The 15,158-nt window shown below is 35.5% G+C and overlaps 1 protein-coding gene across 13 annotated transcripts in view; it reads right to left on the bottom strand.

The window, feature by feature from the left end:
- DMD (dystrophin) overlaps positions 1-15,158 on the bottom strand; it is a 1,276,803-nt gene that overhangs the window by 619,306 nt on the left and 642,339 nt on the right. For all 13 annotated transcript variants that reach the window (XM_080377714.1, XM_080377711.1, XM_080377709.1 and 10 more), the window contains one exon: positions 4,950-5,122. In XM_080377714.1, the coding sequence (XP_080233840.1) occupies positions 4,950-5,122 (173 nt within the window). The remainder of the gene's footprint in view (positions 1-4,949; positions 5,123-15,158) is intronic.

Genomic DNA, 15,158 nt, shown 5'->3' with positions numbered 1-15,158 from the left:
TGTACTTGTCAAGTGCTTATAGGTATTACTCCAAGACAGTATCTCATATTCTGAAAAGAGAACTATACTCTGAATACATCCCTTGGTCTGAATCCAGATTTCTTAGCACCATATATACAATATTTTATCTAAGCAAACAGGGCACAGAGGCTGGAACTGACTCGGATACCACAGAGAGGCAAGTCCTCAAGTCTTACTGGTGGCTGGTTCCACAGTTATATAGGACATACGCAAGTTACTTAACTTTGAAAAAACGATGTCTTGCATTTATTTTCCCTAATATCTTGATCCATGCATCAGATTACTTCTCTACGCGACAAAATATAACAGTAAGGGATTACAATATCTGCTACTATGTGGTGTTAGAAATGCGACTATGATATATTATTTCTCTGCAAATTAACAGATTCTGTATGTATAATACAGGTTTCTCATTAGGCCTTAGCAAGCTAATCAGCGGCTAATTTAAGGTTATTCAGAAATAGCTGACAGTTGTTCTGCTGTCCAAACATTAAAATCATTCTTAGTATATGCTTATTAACTAGTTCTTTATGGTTTGCTCTTGTTAATATAAAAATTGTTAGTTTGTTACTTTTATAAAGCCTCGATCTGTTTTGGCATCATTATGATGGATTTGGGGTCTTTTCTGATATAAGACTGTTCTATCAAATTTTTGCTATTTTCGGAATTAGCAAGAAAGACTTTGTAAAGATATCTGATATCAGCTTTCCCACCTTCTCTCACAACATTTAATTTTTAGTAGATTTCAGATGAATTAGAAGTCCATTAATCTAGTTTATAATGTATGTCTTGGAAGATAATTCTTAAATAACACATGAAAAAAGGCAAAAATAAATTCCCTGAAATTAATGTGAGAGATCCATTAGAATTTTAACTCATGCTCAAGAAACAGTTTCAAAAATTTTCTACATATCTGTAAAAGTTAAGTATTTTGATTTTAAATTATATAATTTTTAGTATTTTTTTTTCTCTTTAACATTCTCTATGAGTAATTTGCAATTGCTATAGAAATATTTAAAATTAATGTATTGTTGATCTATTCTGGAAGAGTTTGTAGCACTTCATTGATTGAATGACTTCTGGCACTGTTAGAAAGGAATATTTTTAGGGAGCATATGTTGTTTACAGAAACAAAACTGAGGCATAAATATCCTGGGAAGACAATAACCTGACAAGGGATGCAAAGTCTTCCACAAGTGGTAAGTCAATAAGATAAAGATAAGAAAGCAATTTAAACATTTATTTTCTATTCTCTATTGAATAGTATTTATATTTTTTTCCAAATGTTATGTGTTTTCATTGAAGATACATAGGGACCTACTGTTAGGTCCTACAGGACACGTACTAGGTGTTACTTCCTAAATAGTTGTGATTAGTATTAACAAACAGTATCCAAGGCAGCTGCAAAGAAAGGATACTATTGTTAAAATCTGGTAAAATTATGGCATCTGAATATTCTTACTGGCACTGTAATGTAACTCCACCTTACAAAATTCAGATAGTATTACCTTAATGTGAGTAGTGGAAAAGATAACATAGAAATTTAGTATCATGAAAGCAAAGGTTGAAGCTACAAATGAAATCATAAATTACTCTGTAGCTCAAAAAAGAGAAATCTGAATTAACTGTGCACTCAGAAAACTAAACCCAAAGAAACAAATTTCACCTAGTATGAGATAGTGTCACTCCCATATATCTGTTGGAGACACAACAAATCATGTTCTGAAATTAATTTGTACAGAAAAGAAAGTTACTCCTATCAAAGAACCATGGTTGGCTTTACTTTAAAAGTTGGTCAGTTGAAGACTAGTCTATCAACAAGTTTGTGAAAAGAGTAAAAATTTACGTTCATTCCAAGTTCCTAATACAACTGAAAGAATACACTAGGATGATTGCAGCATTTTTGCTTATACTTTTCCATTGAAATACTGCCTGTTATCTTATAGCGAGTACAGTATGAACATATTCAAATACAGGAAACAAAGTGATGTTAAACAAGGTTTTTGAATACTGTAGAAGAACTGGACTCATAAAGCTATTTGAGTATTTATCATCACAATTAATTTCTGTCAAACTGGCACATGCTCTATTGTAAAACAAGCTGAAAATCTATTTTGCTCTCTAATTAAAAGGAACTCACTATAAAGTTAATTACAAAGTATCTAGATATGAATCAGGACTTCCAGGAAATACATCTCAGAAAAGAATTCAACATGAATGTTTCTATTGATTTCTAAGAGATTTAGAGTAAGTTCTGTACTAGTAACTACAGAGATAAGGAAAACTTTTGTACTTCCATCTATCATGGTGATAGTTGACTTTGCATTAACTTAAATAATAATTTCCATGTTATTACAAACTTTTGATTTCCTAAAACAAATATTCAGAAATTAATGAAGTGTAATATTTGTTTCTGTAACCTTTCAAATAGGGAAAACACATTCATTTAGACACAGTACCTTGAAAGCAAGACAGAGCTCCAATAATAATTCCAAAACTGTCCTAAAACATCATCATCAATAGCGTATCTCATAAACACAGCTTAATCCATGTCTCAAGGGCAGACTTACAGACACAAAGTGCTAGAAGCAAAATGCTAAAGGCCATATTGTTCTCCTTTATCTCCTCCCTAGTGTTCATGTGCAGTTCAAATGCACCTCACAAAACTGCAGAAGCTATAGGGATCATCTCAAAGTTCAAAAGAAACCACTGAAACAGTGACACAGTAGGACTGAGACCACAAACAAAAGATTTAAAAGAAAAAGAAATGCACACAATTCCAGACAGTAGTCAAGCTTATCACCTTGAGTTGCTGTCCATCATACTAAAAGAGGATGACTCCCCCAGGTAAATGCCAGCTGGAAAGTAAACTTATTTTACACTTCCCTAGTGTCTTTATCTGATGACCTCAAAATACTTCACAAACATCAACTCATTTCACCTCAGACTACTTTCTGCTGCTGGCTAAATATTATAGTCTAAATAAAGGATAAGGGACCAGCAGTGCTGGTGGCCCAACCTTTCAGCTAACAGTAAATCACTCTCCTAGCTATCCACTAGTGGTACAAAATGTTCAAAAGGTTTCTCAGAGCTTTGTCTACTATACCAGTAAAAGTCTGGGCAAAGGCAGTCTCTGGGAACAAAGTGCAACACCAAATATCTGCAGTTTTTAATACCTGTGTAAGTAGCTTGGCTCCAGCATCTGCTTCTAACTTACCCTTCATTGTTGTACATGGCATCATGACAAACAGAAGTGTATTTCTTACCATGCCAGAGCCAGGTTTACTATTTTTAAAAGAAGTACTGTGAATAGGAGAATCTGGAAACCTTACCAGATTATAAATCTGTTTCAGTTTCTTGCACTTTAAAGGTTGGGACAAAGCAGAAATGACATGAAGATTACTGAGTTATATTTTTCACTGTGATTCTCTATGATTACTTTTTAAACTTCAACCTTTCTCTCTCCAGCAACCTAAAGTCAAAACTAATGAGTGACTGACACTGGAAATAATGTTTGTAAAAAGCTGCACAGTGACAGCTGTTGACCAATATTTCTAAACAAAGAAAACACAAAGGTTACCAAGTCTTGGATTGTAGGACAAAATCAGTGTGGCCTAAGCCCTAGTCACTGCTTACATGTTTAGACTCATGTATCTTCCTACTATACAATGCATTTTTTTCCAGAATAATTATAATGATTTTAAAAAAAGTTTCTGAGATAAGAGCTATTTCTAAACATATGTATAGTGTAGAAAGTGATATTCTAGAAAATTAATCTCTTGTCTTTTGGCGTAGCTGATGGGATGAATGTCAATTTTTCAGCATGGTCTGAAGAGTCAATTTTGTAAAATTTCTATGAATGGACAACTTCAATGAATGGAACTAGTCATATATATAATGATTTTCCTTATCAGATTAATGGTTTATATTCTCAGATGCATTGTCAAGAACTTTTATGTGGTATTTCAATAAATGCTTGAAACTATGAGGTTTTATTTATGGCATTTGTTTATTTGTTACTTCTTAAATTGTTCGTATTGGAAAAAAAAAAGTATATCACTAATCATAGAAATTTTGGTATCACTGCCAGTAAAATTAGATATATCATCTAATTAATTAAAAAAAAAAAAAAAAAGAGGAAGTATAAACCTAGGTATTTTATTGCACAATGCCACAAATTTTAACCTTCAGGTATCTTCAGTGTATAAATAAAATACTGGATTGCTAGTCTCTGTTGTGTTACTAACATGAGCAATGTCTAAAATAACAGAATAGGTTTGGCTATTTTTTTTAATCATAATACGATTCCTTGATTACAAACATCAGAAATAATATACAAGGAGAATAATGATAATAAGTGTGATATGATATTGTAGGTGATTACAGCTTTATTATCATTTTAATGCCTTTCTATACTTCTTTTGGTTGTCCTGCCTTGCTGTATGGTGTCTAATACACAGACTACAAAAAGGTGACACTGGATTTAGAGATGCTAACAACGCTAGCTGTGCTCCTTAGATACGAAGAGAGAACTGCTCCTTGAACTAGTAAATCCTCTGCAATTGAAAGGATTTTACTCTGATGCACCCATCACCAATTCAGATGTTTAAATCAATAGTACAGGTATAAAAGAGTAAATGCCTAATATTCTTAGGGTAAAGGTATGTAATTTATAATGAGATAGGAAAATGTATGCAAAATCATGCCAGATTTTGGTCCAATGAGAGTGAAGAAGTTGTTCAAAATATTTACAATTTTACAAAAATGCTCATAAATTTAATTGCAATTCTCTATGTCTAGTTACAAGAAAGTATCATTTGCAACTTTAAAACGTATTTCCACAAAAAGAAGACTAGGAAACAATCAACAACAGTACACCAAATACTAATAGATGTCATCAAAAATAGCAATTTCTAAAAGTTACTTACGCCTGTCGGTCCCTGTACATCTTGTTAACTTTCTCCCATTGAAAAGTAAGCTGTTTCAGCTTTTCTTGTATATTTGCTGCTTCAGTTGGTGTAGTACTTTGCAAAGCTGGTATCTTCTTGCTGTGAATAATGTCTACTTGACCCAGCAGTCTCCCCAGACTGTCTTTAATGCTCTGTAATATCAAGGTTTTGGAAAAGAAAAACAAAACATTGTTTTTATAAATAAAAAAAAAATGTTTATAAGAAAGAGGGGGGAAAATGCTAATTAGACAGCTTTGAAAATAATAACAGTTTCACAATAACTAGATAATAATGACTAAATGTCTATCCTTTCCTTGAAGACTTTATAAACTATATTTGAGAAAGGTGATGGCTGAAGGGAAAAAAAAGTATTATTGACTTCAGTCACTTAGAAGTTCCTATACACCAAGGTTACATCTGTTTGAACCCCATTTCTTCTCAAGAAGGCAGAACAAAGTCCTATTTTACAGACTCATGTTTCATTGTTCTTAAATTATTTTGCTGTTTATGCATCTCTTTAGTTCTTGTTTCAGCAGATATTAAATAACTATCAAACTAACAGCACGAAAAACTAGTTTATCAGGTATTGCTAGTTTTGCCTTTTACTGGAGATTCACAGCCCAACATTTACCATTCTTCTAGAAGTCAGTTCTTTGTTGGTTTAGAGAAAAATACTTCACAGTACAGCTACTTAACCACACAGTGCCTTGTGTTGGGAGACCAAAAGGAAGAAAAACTTAATTTAATCTTGACCTTTAACATCTTTAAAATGTGAGAAAGCATTTAAAACTCCATACATCGTCAATCACCATTAATTATCCATTTATAAATCCATTCGATTCCATGACTGAATTATACAGTCTTTTTTTCTTTTGCTCTATAAAGCAATACGTAAACAGGGTGTTTATTGCTATTATGTGAAGTGGGTAGTGTTCAACCTTTCTCTTTCTAATAAATCCTTTAGGATCATTTGAATGACTGAATTTGTTAGAAAACCTGATGATGGGGAAATATATTGTCATAAACTGTATACAGGCTTAAGGATAAAAGCATTAAACATACCAGAAATTAATTAGCACAGACTTCCATCTTGTGAGTCAAGTCTGATGGAATTAAATCCTCAAGTAGAGGACTTCCTATCATATTTCAGTCTACCATCCAAACAAGCGTAATTAGGTATTTCTGTAATTTCTTTGTTCTTTATCAGAAAGATGCCACATTTTTTTATTATTATTATTTTATTTTAATCCACAAAAACCTGTGAGTTCTATAAGCTTACCTTTTAGCACCACATAATGATTTTCAAAATCAGAGAAATAACTGCAGGTTTTGGAGGAAAAGCATGCCTTTTATGCAACTAATATAGGTGTCATTTCTTCACAATCCTGGTAACGTATGTAGCATTACCAGAGAGGAAACAATCAAAACAAATGTTTCTGAAATTCACTTCTCCACTAATTCTTTAAATTTTCATTTCTGTGTCTTGTGGGTGGTTGCTCCCAGCCCCAGTGTGACAAGGCACATGATACTTATGCTGTCCCAGGGATTTTATTTTTCTCTGTATATTATTTGTGGTTGGAAGAAAAATGCTCTCTCTTGCAGACGAGTCAAGACATCAACACAAAGCAAGAAGATATTACAATTGCTGATTTCCTTCAGCCAAACAAAAGTACTTTTCTCAGTTAAATTAAGTTTATTCTTTTGAAAAGCTATGGCCATGGTTCCTTACAAGGGTGAACTTAGCACCTCTTGCTGCCTGAATAAAATGCAGCCAGGCATGGAAGAATTCAAATGTTTTGGATTGATGACTGCATCAGTTTGTTTTTAGTCTAAAGTTAGACTTTCTGTCCCTAAAGCTTTTAAAGCTAGTATTTTCTTCTTTTCTCCATTGAAAGGTTAACATCTATGAGATTTTGTGCAGTCAAAACAATAATTCGGATGTTACAAAGGTCACAAAAAATTGTACAAAACTAGACAAAGGATCTGATACACCACTGAGCCACTAAAAGCCTCAGATAATTCTTGATATAGGTATATTCAGATAGAAGTGCAAAAATAAATGTCTCCCTAGTTCATGCAGTGTCATAATATTTAGCTATTTCTTATCATTCCTTCTTTTAATTAATTATTAATATAGACATGCACATGTCTCACTGAAACAGTTGCACAGATAAAGGAATATTCTCCAGATAAAAATCTACAGCCATATTCAAATTTTACCACAGAACCGTAGAATCACAGAATGGTTTGGGTTGGAAGGGACCTTTAAAGACCATCTAGTCCAACTCCTCACCATAGGCAGAGACACCTTCCACTAGACCAGGTTGCTCAATGTCCCATCCAGCCTGACCTTGAGCACTTCCAATGAGTGGGCATCCACAACTTCTGTGCACACCCTTTCTCCAACCATTTCTTTAAACTCCCTAAATTTGCAATACCATTACCTTTATTTAACTCTTCAATTGTGTTTTCATCCCTTATTTGTTCTGAAACACATAAGCCTCAGAATGAATCCTGAGAACTTTTAGCTGAGAACTTATCAGACCAACTCATCAACCAAAGACTCATAAGTTTTGTTTAACACAAAAACATTCTTCAGCTGCTACACACAACTGCAGCAACTTTGTTCCAGAGATACAGCAGAATGCTGATTTGGCAGTTATGAGAAGTACAAATTGCTAGTTTGTGTGTTAGAAGCTCTTTCACACTACCAGCACTTTTGAAAATATGGATCAAAGGATGTGTTATTTTGCAGTAAGCAGAAAAATAATGAGTGGTAAAAAGCCAAACAAAAAAAAAAAAAAAGAAAATTAAAATTGCCCTCTAACATTCTGTCACAATATGGGTAAACTCTGCAGCTAGAACCTGATGGTTTTACTTCAAGATGCATACAACAATCAGATTTGCTTTTTCTTCATTTCCGAGGAGCAGCCATCAAAATTGAATTAATACAGGAGAGAATTTGGAGCTTGTAACGTACTAGAAATGAAAGAAAAAAGAACATAAGCATGACTGGATGCTTCCTCTATCTGTTGCCATTCTTTTCATGGTAAATGAATCTATCTGAAGACTCCCTCAGTCATTCTCTCACATGGATTCAGATAGACATGGGAAGTCAGCACTGAACATCTGTGTTTTATTTCCCCATGGGTGATTAGGAATAAGAACGCTGTAGTTATTTAGGTGCAACAGAATTCCAGTCTATGTGCATGTAATCCAAAGGAGTTAATAAAGAAAATAAAAGCTGCCCTAAACATTGACAAGCACAATATTCCCTTACATTGTTTTGCCTTCCCTGCATCTCCATTAAAAATTATATCTCAAATATAATTGTTTTTGGTAATAGAAAATGAAAACTAGAATTGTCTTTTATTAGTTGCACCCAGAGACAGAAATACAGCTAGCCAAATGAATTTGGGGAAAAATCCCACACCCTTATGATTAAAAAAATAATAATCAATTTTAACTACATCTAGATAAAAAAGGATAACTTCACCTGTTCAGTGTCTTTCTGCTTACCTAACTTGAAGGAAAAGCATCTAATTTATACGCCAACACGTTACAAAAAAGAGGAAACAGAGGTCAAATCCTGCAAACTGCTATTCATTAGAATAATAATCTCAACTATACAAGCTAAAGTCCAGAGAACATTCTTGTGACAGCATCTTTTACAGCTAGAAAAATATATTCCTTTTTTTTATAAAATCTTGTTACTTTTTCTCCCTCCAGTATTTTAAAGGCAACAGAATTTCAAGGAATAGATTTTAAAAGGACATTTATGATCTTATATCATAAAAAAGCAACCATTTGAAGAGTCTAGTAATCACAAATTATAACAATCAAAATATGTCTTAAAGGGTAGTTTTACTTATTAAAACTTCACACCAAGATTTTACTTTTTATCTTTAAGATATACTACTATTACTGAGTAGAATATAAGGGAGTATGTTCCTGTCTGATACATTTTGTCATAAATAATGACACCTGAACATCATATCCTGAATATAATATTCAAATATTAAAAATAACAGCTCCAGTTGAGTGTTACATTTTAGGGGATTTGTGCTTATTTTTTGGATGGAATTAACTTCAAGAATAACTTACACTTTTTAATTAATATGCATTTTATTATTTTGATTCTAAATACAATTCTTGAGCTAAGTCAATCATAAAATGAATAGTGCTATGCTTAGAATTTAGCAAGTACAGTGAAAGCAAACAAGAATTAAGCCACGTGCACAAAATCAATCAAATTGTAAAGAAGGGAGTGTAGCTTGTGGAATCTGCTATATCACATTTCTACTCATTATTCCAACACATATCTTTGGGAAAATTCTCCAACTCCAGATATGGTAATTTACATGCTTTTTGCACAAAGTAAACAATGCAAGAAACAGAAATGCCCTTTGAATTTGTAAAATATTGTAGAATTATGAAAGAAAAAACATATTTTAGATCTGAAAATTATTATGACATGCTCAGAAAGGCTGGAAAATGTTGATTTTAACCTTAATATGCTAAGGAAGATATGGAAACAACTTCAATAGGTACTACTCAAGAGAAGTAGGAAACAAGTCATCATTTGCCTAAATACCATGGTAAGACATAATTTACCAATAAAACAGGTTTATATGACAGCAGATTTTTATACAGTATTGCTATTACAAAAGCAGTGAAATTCTAGAAGATGTGATTTTTTATTCTTGTTTGGATTAATTTTTTTCTGTTGTGTTCTCAAAGGGTATGTTCTGAATATAACTTGATATTCAGACAGTAAGATATTTATGATTTACTATTAAGTGTCTAGAATTATTATTTTTCTGTCACAGCATCTAGAATTTCATAGAATCACAGAGTCATTTAAGTTGGAAAAGACTTTTAAGATCATAAAGTCCAACCTTTAAACAGAGAACTGCCAAGTTCACCACTACTCCATGTTGTTAAGCGTCACAGGTACGTGTTTTTCAAACACTTCCAGGGATGGAGATTCCACCACCTCCCTCGGCAGGCTGTTCCAATGTTTCACCACCCTTTCATTGAAGACTTTTTTCCTAATATCCAATCTAAACCTCCCCTGGTATAACTTAAAGCCATTTCCTCTTCTCCTGTCACTTGTTATCTGGGAGAAGAGACCTACCCCCACCTGCCTACAGCCTCCTGTCAGGTAGTTGTAGAGAGCAGTAAGATCCCCCCCGAGTCTCCTCCTCTTCAGGCTAAGCAACCTCAGTTCCCTCACCCACTCCTTATAAATCTTGTGCTTCAGATACTTCAACAGCTTCATTGCCCTTCTTTGGACACACTCCACCACCTCTACCTCTCTCCTGAAGTGAGGGGCCCAAAACTGAACACAGTATTTGAGGTGCAGCCTGACCAGTGCCGAGTACAGAGGGCAATCACCTCCCTTGTCCTGCTGGCCACGCTGTTTTGGATAGAAGCCAGGGTGCTATTGACCTTCTTGGACACCTGGGCAAACTGCAAGCTCATATTCAGCTGGCTGTCAGCCAACACCCCCAGTTCCTTTTCTGCTGGGCAGCTTTCCAGCCACTCTTCCCCAAACCTGTAGCATTGCATGGGATGGTTGTGACCCAAGTGCAGGACCCAGCACGTCTCCTCGTTGAACCTCATACAATTGGCCTTGACCAGGTCCAGCTGTCCACATCCCTCTGCAGAGCCTGCCTGCCCTCAGGCCGATCAACACTGCCCCCAGCTTGGGTTATCTGCAAACTTACTGAGGGTACACTCAATCCCCTCATCCAGATAGTCGATAAAGATATTAAACTGAACTGGTCCCAGTACTGAGCCCTGGGGACCAGCCACCAGCTTGATGTAACTCCATGCAGAACCACTTGTGGTTTGGCCATCCAGCCAGTTTTATTATCCACCATATAGTACACCCATCCAAACTATGAGCAGTCAGTTTCTCCAGGAGAGCGCTGTGGGAGACAGTGTCAAAGGCTTTACTAAGTTAACAGGTAGACAACATCCACAGTCTTTCCTTCCCTCATCTACTAGATGGCTCACCTTGACATAGAAGGAGATCGGGTTTTTCAAGCAGGACCTGCCTTTCATAAACTCATGCTGGCTGGGCCTGTTCCCCTGGCTGTCCTTGCATGTGCCACATGATGGCACTCAGGATGACCTGCTCCATAACCTTCCCCAGCACCGAGGTCAGGCTGACAGGCCTGTAGTTCCCCAGATCCTTCTTCCAGCCCTTCTTGTAGATGGGAATCACATTGCCTAACCTCCAGTCAACGGGAACGCCCCCAGTTAGCCAGGACTGCTGATAAATGATGGTGAGTGTCTTGGTGAGCTCTTCTCACCAAGAATAGTGGATCCCATCCAGCCCCATAGACCTGTGTGTGTGTCTCAGTGGAGCAGCAGGTCACTAGCCACTTTGTCCTGGACTATGGGGACTTCATTCTGTCCCTTGTCCCTGTCTTCCAGGTCAGGGGGGTGAGTTCCCTGCTTTCTACTCATCCTTTGTGGCAATATTACCCCCTGCATCCAATAAAGGATGAAGAATTCCAGTCAGAACTCCCTGTTCAGCCAGGCTGGTCTTCCCTGCTGGCTCGTCTTTTGGCACATGGGGAGGACCTGCTCCTGTGCCTTGAAGATTCCCTTCTCAAAGAATGTTCAGCTTTTCTGGACACCTTTGCCCTTCAGGACTGCTTCCCAAGGCACAATGTCGACCAGGCTCTTAAGCATGGCCAAAGTCTAAATTAATTCCTTATTTCTCTGAGAATCAAAACCGTTATCATTTCATGATCTCTATGCCTAAGACATCTTCTGACCATCACATCACCCACCACTCCTTTTCGTAAACAGTGTCCAGCGGGCCATTTCCCCTAGCTGGCTCACTGACCAGCTGTGTCAGGAAGTTATCTCCACACACTCCGGGAACCTCGTGGACTGTTTCCCCTCCACTGTGTTGTGTTTCCAGGAGACATCTGGTAAGCTGAAATCCCCCATAAGAACAAATGCTACCGATCTTGAGACTTCTCCCAGCTGCTTATAGAATATTTTGTCTGCCTCTTCATCCTGGTTAGGTGGTCTATAACAGATTCCCAGGATATGCGCTTTCTTGGCCTTCCCACGGATTCTTACCCATAAACATTCAACCCTATCATCACCATCATCAAGCTCTAGACAATCAAAACTCTCCCTAACATACAGGGCTACCCAGCATCTCTCCCTCCTTGCCTATCCCTTCTGAAGAGTTTGCAGCCATCCATTGCAGCACTCCAGTTATGTGAGTTATCCTGCTATGTTTCTGTGATGGTGACTACGTCAGTCTTACTGCTGCACAGTGGCTTTCAGATCCTCCTGTTTTTTGCCCTGGCTTTGGGCATGGCATAGATGTACTTCAGCTGTGTTATCAATCTCAGCTTCAACACTGGCATGCTGCCTCCAGGCTCATCTCTAAGCAAGCCTGGTTTTATTCCCTTCCCGCTTCAAATCTAATTTAAGTCTGATTTAAGCCATGGACCAAGAAATCTATTTCATGTTATATAACTTAGTGTTTCTATATGTTATCCATCTAATTTAAAAAAAAAAAAAAATGTTCTAAATGTTTATTTGAAAAAAACCCAAAATCTTAGAACTCCACACGCTCAAAAATTCAAAAAGAGAAAACCTCAAAAGTTTTGCATGTCAGTATTTACATTTCCTGTCCTTTCATTTCCTTTTACTTCCCTATTCAGAAATGATTCCCTGGAGCCAATCACCAGGAAAAAAAGCCTGAGCCCTGTAATCCCAGGTAGAGCATGCTGAGATTCTGAGACTATCTTGTGTATGTATAATTTGGTTGCTGCTACAAGCTGTAGGAGAAATCAGTAATTTGCAGAAAGAGAATCTTTAATAGTCAATACAAAAAAAAAAGATCTGGCAGAAAGGGTCTCAAAAGTGGTCAATAATGTCACTGGGATGGCAAAAAACATAAAACTGGTACAAAAATTACACTGTGTCAAATTTCACATCCCTCGGAAATGACAGTTAAAAAAAAGTGCATCTCTTGATGGTTATTGGTTAAACTTGGAAACAATGGGATGTTTTCACTATCCATGTTTCCTTGAATGCAATGAACAAGTTTATTGAAATCTATACAAATGAAACAAATGAAATTTAAGACAGAACATTTGGTAAAGGAAATTTCAGCCCTGTTGATTCAAATAAACCCATTTTAAACATTTGAGTTTTCACATATGATCACCACACCGGAAAACTTTGGCTTAGTATGAGCAATACAACTTCATTTTGTAAAACCAGATTAAGTTGAATATATGCAAATTTGTGCATTCATTTAATGTACACATGGAACCTCCATGGCATGGAAGGATAATTAGCTAAACTCTGAAGGCATGTTACTCCTACATTTGATCATGTAATGAAATCCATTGTAATTGCAACCAATTCAATATGGGGAACTAAAAGATTGTGAACTCCAACAATATGAATGTCATCAATAGTAGACAGAAATACCATATATGGTAACAAATGTTTGTGCTTATAACAAAATTTGTCCTATTTTGAAAGTATATCATTAAGAAAAATTTATTTTTTCAGTCTATGAACCATGATTTTCCATACGATCAACTGGAGTTTCATCTTTGACAGAACCGTAATATTTAAATTGTTAAATACTGTAGTACAGTGATGAAGATAGACTGATGTACTGCTATATGTCCTAATACTTAAAAGAGGTTGTAATAACATAATGGAAACATTGGAATTGCTGACTTTATGAGATAAAGAGACATGTCTTTTTCTCTATCTGATTTTTCCACTCCCTAAAGCTTAAAATGAAGAGAAAAACATTCCTATTAGCTGGTTTCAGCAAATTTGCTAACTGCCTGTAAAACCATTACAATTTACCAAATGTTAGAAGTTATTAGTTTTTGCAGAAAAAAACCTCATATTTTGCTATTTTACATCCTTTTGATAGAAAAACTCAGTGCTGGAGTTATTTATGACAATTCATAAAATCAATTTTTAATTTGTATTTGATATTTCTCCTATTAGATAATAAGTATCAGGTTTAAGTCTTACTATACATATTTACTTTGGAGAAAAATGTTCAAAGCAGTTACTACTGAAGGATTCTTGTAAATAAACTTACTTTTCCTTTTAAGGATTAATTATAATTGATTATTTCTGAATGGGAATGAAAAAGAGCACAAACTCAGTTTTAAAACAGAGCTATTCATGGCATTTCTGTAATTTGATTCATGCAAATCTGTCAGGGATAAAAATCAACCACAATTTAATGTCAAACCTTTCACAACCAGATGCTGAACAATTTATGCACTACTTTTCTATTTTTACTGCAAGATAATGACAATGATAAATGTTTTTGCTTGGAAATAAATATTCAATAAGCAGGCTCAGATCAAAACTATACCCTTCCAAAAGGCCACGAATGTGCAAGATCCATTTGCTTCTTCTAAAAATGTATTTGGGAGGAAGATGGAACTGTGCCCACAAATGCATCTCATAACAATTTAATAGTTCAGTTAAATTAAACTCAGTATGTACTTGTAACCCCAGTAATCAATATTATTAAAGTTGATGTCAGCTCCGATAATACCAAATATACAAAGTGAATAACAGATTAGTTATGGATATAAATCAGATATAGATAGCCCAAACGGAAAGCATTAAGAAGAACTTAAATCAACTGCCAGTAAACTGCTTGAGGTAGGTCACTGTTTTTACATGCAATCTAGTAATGAACATAAGTTCACAGACAAGGAACAAATGGTAACTCATTAGCCATGATTTACATGGTTTATGACTTTTTTTTTTTTTTTTTTTTTTTTGTGTGTGTGTGCAGAAAGACTCATTCTATCAAAAGGGATTGTTTCAAATGAAGAATGACAGTAACATTGGCATGTTGTGTGCTTCAGTACTCAGAACCACCTTAATCTACCGGGACTACATCAGAAGTGGTAAAAGGAATGGCCCACTGTTATTTCACAGAGTCCTATTATCAGTTATATGCTTCCTTTGCTCCAATGTTACTGTTATGCTTCACTACACATACTATACTGCCTTGCTAGGAAACTGAAAACACCCTAATTTTCAAGAGCTAATAAGAATGTTTGTGTGTGTGTGTGTGTGTGTGTGTGTGTATACAGATGCCTACAATGTATAAGATCTATGCATATGTAAGAATTATAAATAGATGTGATT

This window comes from Falco punctatus, assembly GCF_963210335.1.
Source record: "Falco punctatus genome assembly, chromosome: 2".
Classification (NCBI taxonomy): domain Eukaryota; kingdom Metazoa; phylum Chordata; class Aves; order Falconiformes; family Falconidae; genus Falco; species Falco punctatus.
Note: the sequence above shows the minus strand (reverse complement) of the source record. Positions and strands in the feature narration are given on the sequence as shown.